General features: G+C 37.3%; 2 protein-coding genes and 1 pseudogene across 2 annotated transcripts; 1 reads left to right on the top strand and 2 right to left on the bottom strand.

The window, feature by feature from the left end:
• Positions 1–72: 72 nt before the first annotated feature.
• On the bottom strand, positions 73–1,677 carry LOC126611968 (pentatricopeptide repeat-containing protein At1g77360, mitochondrial-like; annotated as a pseudogene).
• Positions 1,678–4,740: 3,063 nt separating this feature from the next.
• Positions 4,741–7,990, top strand: LOC126609546 (double-stranded RNA-binding protein 1-like). Its single transcript, XM_050277391.1, has 5 exons — positions 4,741–4,957; positions 5,382–5,659; positions 5,891–6,101; positions 6,221–6,665; positions 7,477–7,990. Exons 1-5 carry the CDS (start codon positions 4,807–4,809, stop codon positions 7,532–7,534), a joined length of 1,143 nt encoding a protein of 380 aa, XP_050133348.1. The 5' UTR covers positions 4,741–4,806; the 3' UTR covers positions 7,535–7,990.
• Positions 7,991–8,844: 854 nt separating this feature from the next.
• Positions 8,845–10,309, bottom strand: LOC126612141 (uncharacterized). Its single transcript, XM_050280459.1, has 4 exons — positions 10,040–10,309; positions 9,779–9,836; positions 9,516–9,669; positions 8,845–9,321 (listed from the first exon to the last, which is right to left on the bottom strand). The coding sequence occupies exons 1-4, from the start codon at positions 10,086–10,088 to the stop codon at positions 9,289–9,291; spliced, it is 294 nt and encodes a 97-aa protein (XP_050136416.1). The 5' UTR covers positions 10,089–10,309; the 3' UTR covers positions 8,845–9,288.
• Between the last annotated feature and the right edge of the window lie 7,286 nt (positions 10,310–17,595).

Below are 17,595 nucleotides of genomic sequence, written 5' to 3'. Positions count from 1 at the left end.
CAACATAGATGGAATACGAAACTAGAACAACTATGTCGCAAACATACGTAAGTCTAAGTATTTCTACCCTATCTATTGAGCTTTCCACTTCCTCAAAAGTTCATCGTACACGTTTTCCTTCCTTGCTTGGAAGAGGTTCTGTTTCAGCTTTGACAATGTCAAAAACTCCAACTTGATTCCTCTTGCAATCATATCCTCCACGTACTTGACTGCTTCCGGTACCCTATTCAGATCACGTATCCCTATGACCAACAAATTCCTGGTATCCTCCAAACTGGAATGGTAATTCTCCATCATGCACTTCCAAACTTTTATAGCAAAGTAAGGGTCCCCAGAATCCAGGAAAACCTTTACTGCTGTGTCACAATTAGCGAGCTCTGGAACACACTCGTTTTTAAACATCTCAGTAAACAATGTCGAAGCCTCCTTGAACTTTCTATCCTTGATTAAAAACTTAAACACCGTGTTATATATTTGTGAATTCGGGAATGCCCCATCTCATCCAACATCTTTTTCGCTAAATCTAAATTGCCATCATGACAATGTAAAGAAATCACCGCATTGTACATACTTGTATCAGGCCAGAATCCAATTCTCCCTATCATTGCTCGCCAAAGAGTGTCAGCTCCCTTAGCATCACCCTTCTTGACACACTCATCGAGCGCAAGCTTGAAAAAATTGATCCCCAAATAACACTTCCTATCTTTTAAGGTCTCAAAGAACTTCACCACCTCGCAGATCCCATCAGGTCCCTTAAGCAAAGTATTCAAGAACGAATCATAAGCCGACACATTGTTTGGATCCCAACCAATCTCAATCACCATCTAAAAAAAAAAAAAAAACCAGCCTAGCACTATCTACGTTGCCTTCATTTTCCAAACCCTCAAACAAAATGGCATAAGTATTGGGGTCTGGCCTAATACTAACCTTGGCAACGCGCAAAAACTCAACGGCATCAACGGCCTTGCCATATCTGCAGATTGCACTTAAAAGCGAATTCAAGGCCATAATGTCCATAGGATAACCATACTGGCTCATACATTCAAAAGTTGAAATAGCCTATTTGATACGATTGGCAACTACATAACTACTAAAAACAAAAGCAAAAGTGGCCAAAGAGAGTAACCTTTTTTTCGCCATGGCACTGATGGCGTCCCACATTGCATCAAAGAAGCAATTCTTACCCAAAAGATTAACAACCAAGTTCCAAGCATAGGGGTTGTGCAAGTCATTCAGCTGGCGACCGGCCCACCGGAAGAACTTCACGAACGGGCCGGGAACCTGTAGGACAGTTTGAGCACCTCTTCAACATCTTCTTGGGTCACTCTAACACCAATCTCCTCCAACCGTTCCTCAACATAAATGGTGTGGGTTTTCGCCAATATTTCGCAGAGAATCCTGATTTTAGAAGGTAGATCTGGAATGTCGAGGTACAAGGCGAAGGTTGGGCACTTTGCTACTGGGGTTTGGGGATGTGGGTTTGCAAGCAAAAAAGTTACGGCTGAAGAATTGTGGGTTTTGTGAACAGGGGTTTGGGGGATTAGGGATTCTATGAATTGGGTTGGAAGAAGAGTGTAGTTTCTTGGAGGGTTGGCGTTTATGGTGATTTGGGTTTGGAGAATAGGGATTGTGGGGAGGTGGGTAGCCATGGCGTCATTTATTGCTGGTTCTGGCCATATGAATATTTGTAAGAGGAACTCAAAGGAGAGAAATTTACAAAGCTTCGGGAACCTAGATTAGCATCCGAAAACAGATGTCGGTGATGGAGCAAAAGACGGTATCCCTTCCTGTAAGAAAACCGATGGGAAGAAAGGAAGGAAAAAATATCTTTGTATCAGATTCTCACGTGCGCAAATCAATTTTACATGTGTACCTTTAGTGTTTGGGTCCTTTTAATTGGCCCTAGCATAATTTAATCTATTTAATTTAAAATAAGGATTTCTCTTCGTTTGTAGGTAAGAAGTTTTAGATTCGATTATCGTTAAAGATGAATTTAAACAATATTATTGCTAGTCCATTGTGAAGTTAAGCTCACCTCCCTTTAGTGTAAATAATATTGTTTGTTAAAAAAAATATAATAATATAATCAAGGCTAGTTATTTATTGCCTTAGTTCTGTAAATAAATAGTCCAGCAATTGGTATTAACAATTATTTTTTTAACCCATTTTATCACTAGATCTTCAGTTAGCAACATCATGTGGTTACAAATGTAATGTAAGGAGACGACTAGCAATTGGTTAAATAAGTGCACGTGAGGTGATGAAATTGGTTAAATAAGTGCATGTGGAGAGATCTTTAGTTAGTTTTTAAACCAATTTCGTAAGGAGACAACTAGCAACATGTCGACGAAAGAGGGGAAGAACAATTAGCAAGTCAAATAAGTGCATTTAGCGCATTAAATGCAAAGTGACAATTTCGAAATAAAAGAAATTGAAGACTTAGAAAATGACCTATATAAGGAGGAGAACAACCCCTTAGAGGCGTAGAACGAAGTACAAGAGAAAATCATACTGTTCTAGCTAAATGCTGTTTATAACTCTATTCTCTATTAATCTAAAGAAACTCAATGGACGGAGCCTAATTTTGAGAATTGAACTACTTAAACCTTGTGTTATTTCCATACTTGTAGCAATGATCCCGTAATTTTTACTCAATTGGAGTAATGGTCCCTCAATTAAAAATCTAATACCATTGGTCTCTTAACTCATTAAAACATGTAACTATGGTCACTCAACTAAAAATCTATTACAATTGGTCTTTCAACTTTAATCCAATTGGAGTAATGGTCCCTCAACTTTAATCTAATTGGAGCAATGATCCCTCAACTTTAATCTAATTGGAGCAATGATCCCTCAACTTTAACCTAATTGTAGCAATGTTCATTCGAACATAACTCATTTTGACAAAATTCTAACGAATTTGACGAAAATGACCATAACTACATATTTTGATGAGTTGAGGGACCAGTGATAATGAATTTTTAGTTGAGTGACCATTGCTCTAATTTGATTAAAGTTGAGAGACCATTGTTACAATTTACTCTACAAATAATGATAAATGGTGAAAAAGTTAGTAATTTTGTAATACTACAGGGGCTAGGCTTGGAAACCGCGGTGTCTTGGCCATTTTGGTTGATTGTTTCCTCCCATTTATGTTGTTTTGGGTTTCCGACTCCCTTTCCATATTCTTCTTGGATCGGAAATAGCGGTAAGAAAAATTATAGGAAGGATGTCTCTTATCTATCAAAATCTTTTATTTTTCTTTGAATTTATCCACATTTTCAACTTTTAATATTAAGCAATTTGTCGTATTAATTTTCTTAGATATTAATTGTCATCTGCACTCTAATTTCGTTAAATTTCCTCTATTTTAGTCTAAAATAACCCTAATTACATGCTTATTTTAGATGAAAAATTTAAAGAAGTTAGAGTGAAATGACAAAGTAATAATTTTAGAAAGTTGATATGACAACTCCTTTAAAATATTATTTTATATAACAAATAAAAAAGAGAACTGTTATTAGCAAACTAAAAATTTCATTCTATACTCATCTTAAGTGTATTTTTCTTTCTAATTATAGAAAGTTTGGAATGCCAAATGAGATTTTAGGAGTGCTAATAACAATTCCCATTTAAAAATGTAAAAGTTTAGGCGAAATTAGATTAATAGTCTCTGTGGTGATAGGGTAATTGAAAGATGTCACACGTGGTAAAAAAAAATGGATTTAAGCCCTTGTCGTAAAAATTGTTAGGATTCAAGTCCAAAATTAACATTTCCGTCAACTCTCCATTAACATTCCCCCACAGAGAGACTTTCGACTTGCCTCTATCTCTCTCCTTTTTTTTTTTTCTATCTCTCTAGCTCTTCATCTTCCCTTCGTTGTTCGTGCCATTGTTGATGAACAAATCCTCATATGAGAATGAGCGGCAATATAATTTCAGGTCAAATCCCTCTGGAGATTGGGCAGTTGAAAGTTGAAACAACTGCAGGTTCCGAGCCTGAGCAGGAACAACTTGACAGGTGGTTCCAAAGAAAAGGATTGCTGAGTTTTGGTTGGTCCTGTTTTGGATGATGAATTACTGTCATTTGTTAGATGTTTGAGGGTCAGTGGGTCATTGAGCAAGTTGACTTGGCACTATTAAGCAGTACTTTCTACATCTGGTGGCTATGTATCACTATCAAGATTCCTATGAGCATACCATGTTTTGTTACTCGACATAATCCAGATTCCTATGAAAATAACAAACAAGCAATCCAATTAAAGCTCCCACATAAGTAAGGATAACTAAAGTTTTCAATTTTACTTGGATTGGCTAGTGCTACATAAAAATAAAAATAAAAATAAATCTAGTCTCTTTGGTGGACAAAAGAGTTTTGAATGAAATCGAAGCATGAAGCAAAGGATTCATATCCTTGACTAAACGGATTTTATTTTATTTTTCTCTTTGAAGGAAGAATAGGTTAACGGAGAGTTGGCAAAAATGTTAATTTTTGGCTTGAATCCTAACGGACTTCACCACAAGAGTTTAAATCCGAATTTTTTCACCACGTGAGCTACCTTCCGATTACCCTATAAGCACATAGACCATTAATCCAATTTAACCAAAAGTTTATATGACATTGTTAACGCTTAACTGTTGAAGTTAACAAAAGTTCAATGGATCAAGTGTCTATCATTGATGGGCTTGGGCTCCTAAAAAATATTTTTAAAATTTCCCCCGAAATAAGTAAACAGAACCACCGTCCCAGAAAATACGTTTCAGAACCCCTAGAAATTGAAGCAGAAGCTTCTTACACCTGTGGAAATGGCGGCTTCCGATTCCAATGCCCCTCAGCGCCAATCGCAGCCCTCAAACCAACCTCCACCACAAAACCCGACTCCGACTCCGGTTCAGCACAAAGCTACGGCTCAGCATCCGGCTTCTTCTGCTTCTCCATCAGCTTCTTCTTCCAAGAGTAAGTCCTACATCGTTCTACCTATAATTTTCTGTATATTTCACCCAAAAGATTATAGAAACTGTTATGTCTGGTTTTGGAGAACAAACTAGTTTTGTTGTGGTATACCTTTCGTTCTGTATCTATTCGCGGTGATATGATGTGCGACTTATTAATCATGAGGTGGGATATCGCCGCCGGGATTTAATTGAAAGAATCTCTTTGGGTGTGTGGATAAAAATTATGCTTCCAATCAAAATTATAAATTGTGTAGCTCTAAGTGTTTTCTACTTTACTCTGATTTCATTTTTAATCTGAGAAATGAAATTTAGCTCACAATTCTGTAAAGTTCACGTTTTTTTTTTTTTTTAAATAATGCTTTTGAACTTGCAAAAGATTGGATCTTTGGTAGTTCTTATACATTTGAGTTCTATCGGCTTACCAGGTCACCTGACGCACAAAAATCAGCTGCATGAATATGCCCAGCGAGCAGGTATTTCGCCTCCTGTTTATCGGACTGTTAATGAAGGAATGATAAATAAACCAGTCAATAGGTCTGCTGTGTTGGTTGGTGGAGTTTGCTATACTTCACCCGACACATTTCCTGGGCGAAAAGCCGCTGAACAAGATGCAGCGAGACTTGCCATGATTAGTTTAACGGAGAAGATAAAGGATGAAGTTCCTCCTATTCCTAATATTCCTTCTGTTACTCCTGTTCATGAGGTTCAGTTTTCTATACTCAAAGTTTCTGTTTGGGTACAAATTTTTTGTTTTAACATACTATATGAATTGTCAAAAACTTGTTTTGTCAAATTAGCTTGCAACTCTCTTTTGGGGCATCATCACTATCTAAATGAAATTTTTGCTTGCTTGTTTTACACTTTGCGTTTACCATGCAATATAGAAAGGAATGGAAGATATTAAATTTCACTACATTCCATTGGTTATTTTCAGGATCTGATGTTGTGCAAGATCATCCTGAATGATTATAGAACGAAGAGGAATATTGAACCACCTACATACCACACTTTTCAGGGAAAAGCGAGGGTTCCATTTTTTGTATCTTCTTTGGTTTTCAATGGTGTGACTTATAAAGGGAAAGCTGCAAAAAGAAAGAAAGAGGCTGAACAGTTGGCGGCTCGTGCTGTTATTCAATCGCTTCTGGGTATTGTTTTTACTATTTTAATTATACATATTTGTTTAAAGTAATTTAAAACTTATTTGTGAGTTAATGTGGTGCATGCACTTATTTTCTTGTGGCTGACTAATTGAAGATAAATTCAGGTGACTCTGAATCAGCGCCCATTATGTTGGAGATCCTTAGGTCTAAAAACAAACTTGCACATAAGAGTAAGGAGCCAGACTGTTCTCATGCCAGTCTTGCTACTGCAGCAGTAAACGCAGGTCAAAGTTATGGAATCTCAACTGACACTCCAATAGCTGCTGCACCTGAGGCATCTTTGGGAATGCATCCTCCACACCATGAATTTATCAAACGGAAGCAAGAGGAACCAGCTTCTCAAGCAACCCCCCAGCTTCCCATAACTTCGTTGGCTGCTGCTCCAACTTCTTTGTCTACTGCCCCAACTTCCTTGGTTGCTGCTCCAACTTCCTTGCCCCCTGCTCCAACTTCTTTGGGCGTCTCTCCAACTTCTTGTGCTGTTCTTCCAGCTTTCAAAAAGCGGCGTAAGAACATGAAGGCTGAAAAGAACTTGCAGAATAGTGCCCAGTAAGTTATATCTTATTGTTATTTTTTTATTTCTCTTTTTTTTTTGTTTATGTTTTGACCTGTGCTTTCAGTCACAATATTAATTTAACATTTTTTATATTCTCATGAAGACTAAATAATCCTCTGAGCAATATGAAACTTCCTATTGCTGGAGTATATGTATGCACATGTTGCTTTTCGATTTGAAGAATTTTGGGTATAAGGCAAAATTTTCCTTTGCTTTTGTTTTCCACAGTACCATGTTTAGGGTTTTTTGTATTCCTTAATTTGCCATGCTGAGTAGTCATAAGCTAATATATCTGCTAGATCGTTTTGTTTTCCGACTTTTCACAGTTGCTTAAAATTAGTACGTGCATATGGAAAAGTAATCAACCATAAGATGTACTTGATTGAGCAGGGAAATATACTATGAAATTAGTTGCCACACGGTGGAATTTGTTTTTCTCCATTCTACATATTGCGTTCGAATCTTGTTCCTCTCTTGGATTCTTATAGAGGTGAAGGGGTAACAATGGGTTTCCTTTAGTATATCAATCATCCATAAAAAGGTTCTCTCAATCTTCAACTTGATTTAAAATCAAAACAAAAACTTGTTTGTGGCTGTGTAGTAGTTTCTCGGTTTCTAGATGAGGGGAGGGTATATGTATGTGCACCATGAATTCCTGTGAAGTTATATAAGGTATAATAACTCCTGTTTGGCTTTCGTATATAAAGTATAGTAAATCCGATTTGCGAAAGCTGTGTGTTTAATTGTTGCATATTAATCTGTATTCGCCGCTAGCTTAATTGAAGTTTATTCCAAAAACTGCAGGTTGCCAGTTGGTACGCTGAACTTGAATCAACCAGCATCTTGTTCAGTGTCGCAATGAATACGATAACCGCATGGTATTCGTTGCAAGGTGTAGGTCAGGCTCTTATGTATTTAGATTTTGTTGGACATTTTGACTGCTGCTGCAAGATAACACATTGCGGTCGCGTGCTAGGAAATTGGAAATGGTTCAACTCCGACCTATGTTTCTCTTTCTCTTTGTGTGGGCTTTACAAAGTTTACATTGCTATCGACGGCTTATATCTTTTGCCATCAATTACAAAATACCAATTGCCAAGTTTTTTTTGGCAATATGGCCACCGAAAACTTGCAAAGTCGTTTCCTTCTCGATAAAAAGGTTTTTAGCAACGGGAAGTGTTTTCTGCACTCATTTGTTACATATGCACTTTGTTTGTAATAAAACAGAAAAAGGATTCGAAATCAGACTGTTGCGTGGAAGTTTTATAAACTCTTTACTTCTATTGACATTACGCAAAGGATATATACTTTTTTGTAAGAGTCTTTGCGCGACGAGTGTTATTTTTGGTCGCGCAATCCCTTATTGAGCGACGAACTTCAAGATCCTTCGCGCAAGGAATTTTTTTTTTTACACTAGTGTGTTTAAATGATCAAGGATTGATGTACAAGAAAGGTTTTGGCTACAGTCTTACCAAAAACATTTTGGTTGTCGAGTGTTTCTACAAATATCCTAGCTAGTGGGTGTACGACCAAGAATATATCACATGATGAAAATTGAAGTCTCAATCTTCGCAAAAGTCTACTGAGAACGAGTAGTGATCATTCCGAGAGGAAAACTACAAGTACCAAATATTGTTAGAACAAGCAAAGAATGCCCCGCGCGATGCCGCGGGATTGAAAACCGTACTTGATGTGTATTACATACTACTTACATACAAAAGATTTGATAGATAGTCTTACTAAAAATTGTATGAAATCTACAAACAATCAGATTGAGATACGTAATTTTAATCTATGCTTACCTCTCTTGACTTTGAACTCGTCTGCATACTTCACACACATATATATATACACACACACATATATACGTTCAAATGTATATAGTACTATGTAGAATGACAACATAACAATCTTTGGCTTATAAGTTTTAATTTCAAAACACAAACAATTCTGAATTGTCCAAGACCAAGTATAAGCTCAAAATTGTCATAATTTGCCCTACATATGACCCCAATGCTTTCCCTATTGATGGGTCTCGGGAATGCTGATTAGTATACATGTGATATAGGATTGTAATTATGGTTGTACATATGTGTATTGTTGTACATGTGTCAACACAATCTGCATAAACACAAAAGTTTACGTACAAATTAAACAATAGCTAGTAACAATGTTTGTAAAAGATTTTAGAGTTGGATCAACAACTAATTACTAATCAACACTGATATCGCCTTCAATGTGTAGTGAAGTTTAACAACTTATTGGCATAACATGTGAAATTTCATCACAAAATGTCTCGGTAGTGAAACCACCCACCGCACACTTATATATCGTACATTATTTTGTCAAGTTTCCGATGTGGACTTTACATTGTTCAACAATATTTTTACTCTTTATTTTCTACCCTTTGATTAAGATGATTCTTTACCTCGGTAGAAGTTGTAGGAAAATGGAATGTGATGACGAAATCCTTCTTGAAGCACTTTGATTGAAAGAACTCAACAACTTTTTCCAAGGCCTACTCCTCCTCTTCCTCATATTTGTCAGCAGCTGCCAATATATCCCTCACTGCACTCTCAATCTGCACTCCATATTATCACCCTTTGATCTCCTTGATCACCACAAGCCTAATGAATTTCTCAGCAGTGGCTACATGCAACACACAATTTGATCAATGAACTAATTGGGTTAACTTAAATTTCGACTGATATTTTAAACTACTATAGTTTCTCAACAGGAGCTACATGGACACTACCTTGACCATTTGGCCTGACACACGTTTATCAAATTGGCATTAGGCTATTAGCCAAATGAAATATGATATATAAAGATGACAACTTTACCAGAAATAAGAGCATCAAAGAAGTCATCATCTTCTGCAAGTTCATTTGCCTATTTGGTCTTCCATTGTTGAAGAAGTGACACAATTTCAGGGTCCAAGTAAATCCCAAATGCTGTGAACTATTTGAAGAAAGTGAATTCCAATGTCGGTAATTCCTGCGAAAACCCCAATTTACCCATCAAATAATTTTTCGATTTACATTGCACATTGCTAATTAAACCCCAGATATGTAATTAAATAGCATGTGAAAGATGATGGCTTTACCCAGAGATAAAGGCTTGGTGTTTTGATCTGAGGAGGAAAAGGGATTTCATCCACCCAACTTCAATGTCCACAGCAAAACGAAAAGATAAAAAATTTAGTCATAAAAAATCCACCAAAAAATATAAAATTAAATGGGATAGTAAACATTACCTATAAAAAAATTGAACTTCAAACTGAATTTCAAAATCAACATTGACGAAAAAAAATGATCAAAAACAAAACAAAAAAATTCAATTGAGAAAAGGGTATGCAAAAACCCACCGCAAGCTGGACTCATGGAAATCTTCGATCGAGGGGTAGATTCGAGCATGCAAAGCTCACATGTTGTTGTTGGGACTCTTTGAGTCAAATAGTTGTGGTTGCAGGGCCGGCCGCCACCGGAAAACCTCTGAAAGTTGCCGGGAATGTCGAACCAAAACTGGGTTCGAGCATTCTAAGGACTTGGGCGCGAATTAAGATTAATGGATGATCGTGTTGATTTGGGGAAGGAGATGAAAAGGTTTGGGTTTGTGTTCGAATGGGGAGTCGGAGTCGGGAGGAGTCAACTATCAAGGAAGAACTCCAAACATAATCCAATGGAAATAACGAACCACCTAAAGCAGGAAGAAGAGGTGAGTGTCATTCCAGCTGTCTAGGGATGGCCAGTGGCAGACTTTAAATAATACAAACTAACTGAGGGCAAAATCGTCAGTGCACTGTGCTTATGAACAGTAAAACAGTTGATTTTCAGCTTTAGTATAGATTGAATTTAATAGAAGGATAATACTTGCATCCTCTCATGCGGAAAGTTCACATATCCTACTCTTTACGAATAAGGTATCTACACCATATAAAATTTATAGACGGAATTGTTCAATTTCTTCATCTTCATTTGAAGATCACTCTTACAAAAAATCATTTGAAATGGAGACCGTTTAGTCATTCAAATGTTTGATATATTCATGATGAACCGTCTATTTAAAGATACATTTTGATAGCCAGACAACCTCTTATTTGAATATCTTTTTAATGGCGATATTCAAATAAAGAATAAAAAATTGTGGGCTTCTGCATCGTGTTTGGGCCCAATTTTGTATTTTGAAATTTTAACACTCTTCTCTTCTTTCTCTCATGCATGACTCTCATTTAATTTCTTATTTTCTCTTTAATTCGTGTCGTGTTCAGCTTAATCCACTCTCTCACTTTTTAATGTAGATAATATCGTGTGTATTTACGAACAAAATTCTCCTTTCCTCTTCACTTCGTCGTAACGTTCACCTTAGCTACTATGAAAGATTTTAAAATCATCATTTCCCCATTTTTTTATCGTCCGAACTTATACTCAAACGAATTGCTGCCCAATAAAATAATGGAAGTAAGTGGATCACTAAGTAGCTAAATTCTAAAAAAATAAAAAATAAAAAAAAATCATTATTTGTTGTCCAAGACCATTTTTTGATAGACAAAATTATTATTTATTTGCTAAATAGAAAATGGGCGGAAAAATACCATACCTATGCTCAATAATAAAACACTAGAAAAAGTCCATATACTATGAAGATTTTTTGTTGCTTTTGGAAAAGGTAGAAGTCGTGCTCCAATTAACTAGAAACTGAAAGTGGAATGAAAGAAGTCGGTAGAAAATTCCATTCACGTACCATACAATTTCTTAATAGTTGGCACTAATTACGCAACCCCTTAAAAAATCAACTTGGTAAGGTATAGGTCTTTTCTCCCCCTTCATTGAATGACTCTAGTAGTCATGTTAATCTGACCATAGTTACGAAGAATGGATGCATAATTCATACATATATATATATATATATCTATATATATATATATATATAAGCCTCTTGCATGCATATTTCATATTTGGCATCTTTGTTGGATAAAGATCAACCAAACTAAATTAAACAATCTCTATTCAACCCTAGTTCATACATTAACTAGCTCGAAGTAGATATCCATTACGCGACAACGTCATAACATTACCTTCTTTCTTCTCTATCTGGGTGAGTTGCCACATAGGCTAGGTTGTTAGAATAGTTTGTTACAACTTACATGCAATAAACAGTTGCATACATTTTTGTTGGTCAATTAATGTGAAATCCTCTGTTCATTTCTCTCCCTCTCTGCGATTCTCTCTAGTTTCTTCACCTGCTATCATACAATCTCTCTAATTCGGTAGTGTTAGGACTTCTCACCCCGTCTCTCTCTTCCTTGTGCTTTCATCTTCCTCACAACATTGGGCCACCACCACAGAAATGATAGAGGATGACGACTAAGACAACGAACATTTGGATTGGCAATGACGCTTGTCATAATTGTTGGGACTTGGTGGTATCGGTAAAAGGGGTTAGATTATAAGTTTGTTGCCTTCAATTTGGTGAGAAATTTTGTTGCTATATGAGGGTATACACACCTTTTAACACTTAGAAAACTTCATCACATTAGCTAATGTCTGATTTTTGAATCTGTATACAAAGGAAATTATACACCTATAAATGTAGTTACCTATGTATAAAGTTCTTAAAATGTTCGTGTTCCACAACTTCGAAAATAAAGTGAAAAATGAAATAGAACATCAAAAATGTGCGGATATCGTCATTTGTGGAAATGGATACCAACAAAGCACACAGAGAATTGTTGCAATCAAATTTACACATCACCGAGGAAGATGGAGGCATAAATTCGAGCAACCTGCAAAAATCATGGTCACACAACAATGTTGTTAATGAATTAAAAAAGGGTAAATTACACTTTACCACCTCAGGTTTGAGGTCTATTGCAACCTCATACAACATCTTCAAAACATTTCACTTTCATACCTCAAGTACTATTTTATTTCAATATAACGTTACATTTTCCATCCATTGATCTATTAAAAGTTGATGTGGCTGCCACATTTGTGCCACGTGGTTGCCAAATTTATGCCACGTGTCAATTTTTTTATTACCCTATTAAAAAAAAAATTTGAAAACCCAGAAACCCATTCCCCCAACCACCCCCATCTCCCCCACTCTCTTCACCTCCCCTCCTATCCAAAAACCCACCCCATCCCACCCCACCCCCACTTTCCCATGGCCTTGGGCCTCCGGACTGCGCCCCTTGAAACCATGGAATCCACAGGCAGCGTGACGAACACGGGTGATCATCTCTGGCAACGTTGCTGCGAGAAGCCGTGGAAGAGCTCGTACTGGAGGTCGCCATTGTCTGGCGAGACCAAGCCGCCGACAACAGAAGAAAATGGAAGGAATGCGAGCGAAGGTAGAGGGAGACTCAATACGATGCGACATAAGGAGGCAGAGAATGTCGGAGGGATGGAGATGTTGGCATCTTCGACAGTCGTGTCCACGACTCCTGTTTCTACCACAACCGCCATATTTCAAGCACTGCTAGCCTCACCAATTTGTGGTGGTTCGGAACGGCGCACACTATTGCCATCACATACCGTCCATACAAGCTGAGGGCGCTGACAGTCAGAAATGTCATCGAGGCGGCAAAGATGACATACATCAGACCCTTTGTCACCCAACAAAAACTCAGTTTCGTCGGCGGTCGGAGATCTCGAAAAAGTGTAGACTTGCAGGATGAACCACATCATTGCTTAGAGAGATTTGGATTTGGCGATAAAAAGATGATGGGTTTTGGGTTGGTTTGAGGAGATTTTTGTAGAAAGGGATTTAGATTTGGATTTGGATTTGCTGGGTTTTGTTTCAAGCCATGGTACGTGGAATTGTAGGGATTTGCAATGTTTGGTCCATGGCGAGAAAGGGATGAAGGGTGCAAGGAGGGAGGAAGGTGCGCGGAGAGGGAGGGATGAAAGGTGCAGGGAGGGAGGGAGGCATGGGATGAAGATTATAGGGTGGGGTGGGATGGGGTGAGTTTTGGATGGGAGGGGAGGTGAAGAAAGTGGAGGAGAGGGAGGTGGTCAAGGAATGAGATTCTGGGTTTTCATTTTTTTTTTCAATAGGGTAATAAAAAATTATTTTTTTGCCATGTGGCACAAATTTGGCAACCACATCAGCTTTTAACGAATCAATTGATGGCAAATGTAACAAATATATTATATTAAAATAAAATAATACTTGAGGTATGAAAGTGAAATGTTTTGAAGATGTTGTATGAGGTTGCAATAGACCTCAAACCTGAGATGGTAAAGTGTAATTTACCCATTAAAAAATAACGGAACTTTCTTCGGTGGCAGGAAATGGGCTTTAATCTTCTTTTCTTCCCTAGACGTACATTGTTGGAAATTATATGTTATATTATTAATTTTCTAATATTATAATATTTAATTTCTGTGTGAATGAAAATAATAGTCAAGTATTTTGGTTGAATTCAAATTCAATTGCATGAGTTGCATCTATTCGTTGGAACTTAATTCAATAGTCATAATGTTTCAAAAGGGGGTGGTTAGAGTTCTATATAAACTCAACCATCCCACTCGTCTAAATAAAAAAATAGTGGAGTTTCTCCATCGCCTTTTATTCTTTGTTGTCAAATTCTGAGTTGTGTCTTGAGAGTATAGAATATATTGAGTTCGTCAAAGTCTGAAGATTAAAGTGGTTCGACTTCGAATTATAGATTGTTGAATCATGGTAGACGAACGTGGGCAAAATTCTGTATTTAGGACATTGCATTTATGCAAAACTCAACGTCCAAGTTTGTCAACATACTTCTTACTTTCTCTATTGTCTACATTGATATACTTCTTACTTTCTCTGTTGTCTACATTGATTTTATACACATTTATTTCTGTGGTATATTTGGTTTGTGATTTTTATGGTTATTCTTATCAGAATTTATATTCTTATTTTCTAATATTGTTGCAGCACGCATATCATTTCTGATGGTGATGGGAACGATTCACGAAAAAAATGATTTTTGGACATACAAAAAAGGGGATTATATAGGGGCGCCTTTGAGATTTTCTCAAATGAAATGAGTGTGGGATTAATTCATTCCTTATTAGGATTGAATTCTAAAAACATGACATTTGTCGAAAATTCGAAGTAAAATTAGAGGGAGTTGTTTGGCACTGTCTTGGTCGTTACTCATAAAGCATGAAATATGGGCGTGGAAATGTGAATCGAGAAGGACTTAAAGAGTTACCACGAAAAATCTGTGTAAGGAGTAACATTGGTAAATGTATGAGACAAAGTGAATATAATATTCTAATAAGTGCTTCAAGGGGAAGAAAAAGCATTCTTTTACCTTTAAATCAAGGAAGAAAATATCGGTAATATCGGAAATATCGGTAGTCCGAAAACACGGAAATATTGATGGAAATATCGGTAAAATATCGATATCGATAAAAATTACATGGAAACCACGGAAATTGTAAGAAAAACTTGGAAATTTTTATTGAAACTTTGTAGGATGTTTATTTAGTCAATTATCTATTAGTTTATCACAAAAAATTGGAAAGAAATTCATTGCATGATGGATTTAACATTATCAAGTTGATTATATAGCGAGCTGACAAACATTGTGAGTGTAGAAAATATGTAGTAATTAATGAAAGAAGTCTAAACACACCATAATCATTTATATATAATGAATTAGTACAATATTTGGAGGTTTTATTTAGGATATTAAAAAAAAAAAAAAGGGAAGTGAATAAAATGATGAAGAATAATGTGCCGAATTTGACACTTTAAATTTCTTACAGATAAGCATGCGTCTAGGCGTTGAAGTTCCAAATTATAGTATATCAATTAACGATTGAAAATCAATACATTGAATAAGACTAAACTTTAATTTGGATGCCGATTATGTTTTTTCAAGTTTATATAAAGTAAAAGAATTGAATTTTGGAAGTCAGGAGTGTGTCAATTGTTTTATAATTCGTCCGAATACATATATCAGGTTGCTACTCAACGTAATTTGAAAGTATATCTAGTGCAAGGACTTGTCTTTTTTTGTTGATAAGCAAAGGGTTTGTAGCTTTTTTTGCTAAGCAGTAGAACATATTATGTTTGTTTAATCTTTAGCATTTGATGGTTGTCCACAAATATAGGATAGAAGGCCCCAAATTAGATCTGGCTCTTACCTAGTTGGAGTCACAAGTTCACATGTACCAGCCCTTGAGACAAAATATTTTGGTTTTCCGGCCAAACCACGGCGAGTTGGCCTGCGTGCAAGGTATCAATCTCTTCGTCTCGTCGAGTAGTACAACTTTCCTTTTTGTTTCACTCAATTTCGTTGAGTATTGAAAAAGTTATACTCATTTGAATCTTACCCAGTTTCTGGCGACCTCAGTGGCTTTCGAGGAAATTTCCGGCCAAACCACAATGATTCAGACGTTGTGTGAGGTACCATTCTCTTCGTCTCTTCGAGGGCTACAACTTTCCTTTTTGTTTCACTCAATTTCGTTGCTTATTGAAAAAGTTATACTCATTTGAATCTTACCCAGTTTCCGGCGACCTCAGTGGCTTTCGAGGCAATTTCCGGCCAAAACACAATGAGTCAGATGTTGTGTGAGGTACCATTCTCTTCGTCTCTTCGAGGGCTACAACTTTCCTTTTTGTTTCACTCAATTTCGTTGCGTATTGAAAAAGTTATACTCATTTGAATCTTACCCAGTTTCCGGCGACCTCAGTGGCTTTCGAGGAAATTACCGGCCAAACCACGGCGAGTTGGCCGGCGTGAAAGGTATCAATCTCTTTTTCTCGTCAAGTAGTACAACTTTCCTTTTTGTTTCACTCAATTTCGTTGAGTATTGAAAAAGTTATACTCATTTGAATCTTACCCAGTTTCCGGCGACCTCAGTGACTTTCGAGGCATTTTCCGGCCAAACCACGACGATTCAGATGTCGTGTAGGTGCCATTCTCTTCTTCTCTTCGAGGGCTACAACTTTTGTTTTTGTCTTGCTTGATTTTGTTGAGTTTTGACAAAGTTATGGCCGTTTAAAGTGGGTGTGGATTTTCGGCCGAAATTCCTATTTTCTTCCTTGGTCGTGTCCCACATCGCCCAACGAGGGCAGTGAGCAAGCCAAGAACGCCTATAAAAGGCACATTCACATGCTGAGAAAAGCATGTCTTGGTTGGCTTTTGGGCTTCCTTGGTCGTGTCCCACATCGCCCAGCGAGGGTAGTGAGCAAGCCAAGAACGCCTATAAAAGGCACATTCACATGCTGAGAAAAGCATGTCTTGGTTGGTCGTGTCCCACATCGCCTAGCGAGGGCAGTGAGCAAGCCAAGAACGCCTATAAAAGGCACATTCACATGCTGAGAAAAGCACAGACATGCTTTTCTCAACATGTGAATGTGCCTTTTATAGGCGTTCTTGGCTTGCTCACTGCCCTCGACATGCTTTTCTCAGCATGTGAATGTGCCTTTTATAGGCGTTCTTGGCTTGCTCACTGCCTTCGCTGGGCGATGTGGGACACGACCAAGGAAGAAAATAGGAATTTCGGCCGAAAATCCACACCCACTTTAAACGGCCATAACTTTGTCAAAACTCAACAAAATCAAGCAAGACAAAAATGAAAGTTGTAGCCCTCGAAGAGAAGAAGAGAATGGTACCTCACACGACGTCTAAATCGTCGTGGTTTGGCCGGAAAATGCCTCGAAAGTCACTGAGGTCGACGGAAACTGGGTAAGATTCAAATGAGTATAACTTTTTCAATACTCAACGAAATTGAGTGAAACAAAAAGGAAAGTTGTACTACTCGACGAGACGAAGAGATTGATACCTCGCACACCGGCCAAATCGCCGTGGTTTGGCCGGAAATTGCCTCGAAATCCACTGAGATCGCCGGAAACTGGGTAAGATTCAAATGAGTATAACTTTTTCAATACGCAACGAAATTGAGTGAAACAAAAAGGAAAGTT

This window comes from Malus sylvestris, chromosome 17 (genome assembly GCF_916048215.2).
Source record: "Malus sylvestris chromosome 17, drMalSylv7.2, whole genome shotgun sequence".
Lineage (NCBI taxonomy): Eukaryota > Viridiplantae > Streptophyta > Magnoliopsida > Rosales > Rosaceae > Malus > Malus sylvestris.
This window is presented reverse-complemented; position numbering and strand designations above follow the sequence as displayed.

Excerpts from the sequence above, each read along its gene's own strand:
- LOC126609546 (XM_050277391.1), top strand. The coding sequence starts at position 4,807 with ATGGCGGCTTCCGATTCCAATGCCCCTCAGCGCCAATCGCAGCCCTCA. Across the intron at positions 4,958-5,381 it reads ATCAGCTTCTTCTTCCAAGA|GTCACCTGACGCACAAAAAT; the intron begins GTAAGTCCTACA and ends TCGGCTTACCAG. Across the intron at positions 6,666-7,476 it reads AACTTGCAGAATAGTGCCCA|GTTGCCAGTTGGTACGCTGA; the intron begins GTAAGTTATATC and ends CAAAAACTGCAG.
- LOC126612141 (XM_050280459.1), bottom strand. The coding sequence starts at position 10,088 with ATGCTCGAATCTACCCCTCGATCGAAGATTTCCATGAGTCCAGCTTGC. Across the intron at positions 9,837-10,039 it reads TTCCATGAGTCCAGCTTGCG|TTGGGTGGATGAAATCCCTT; the intron begins GTGGGTTTTTGC and ends TGGACATTGAAG. Across the intron at positions 9,670-9,778 it reads CACCAAGCCTTTATCTCTGG|GAATTACCGACATTGGAATT; the intron begins GTAAAGCCATCA and ends GGGTTTTCGCAG.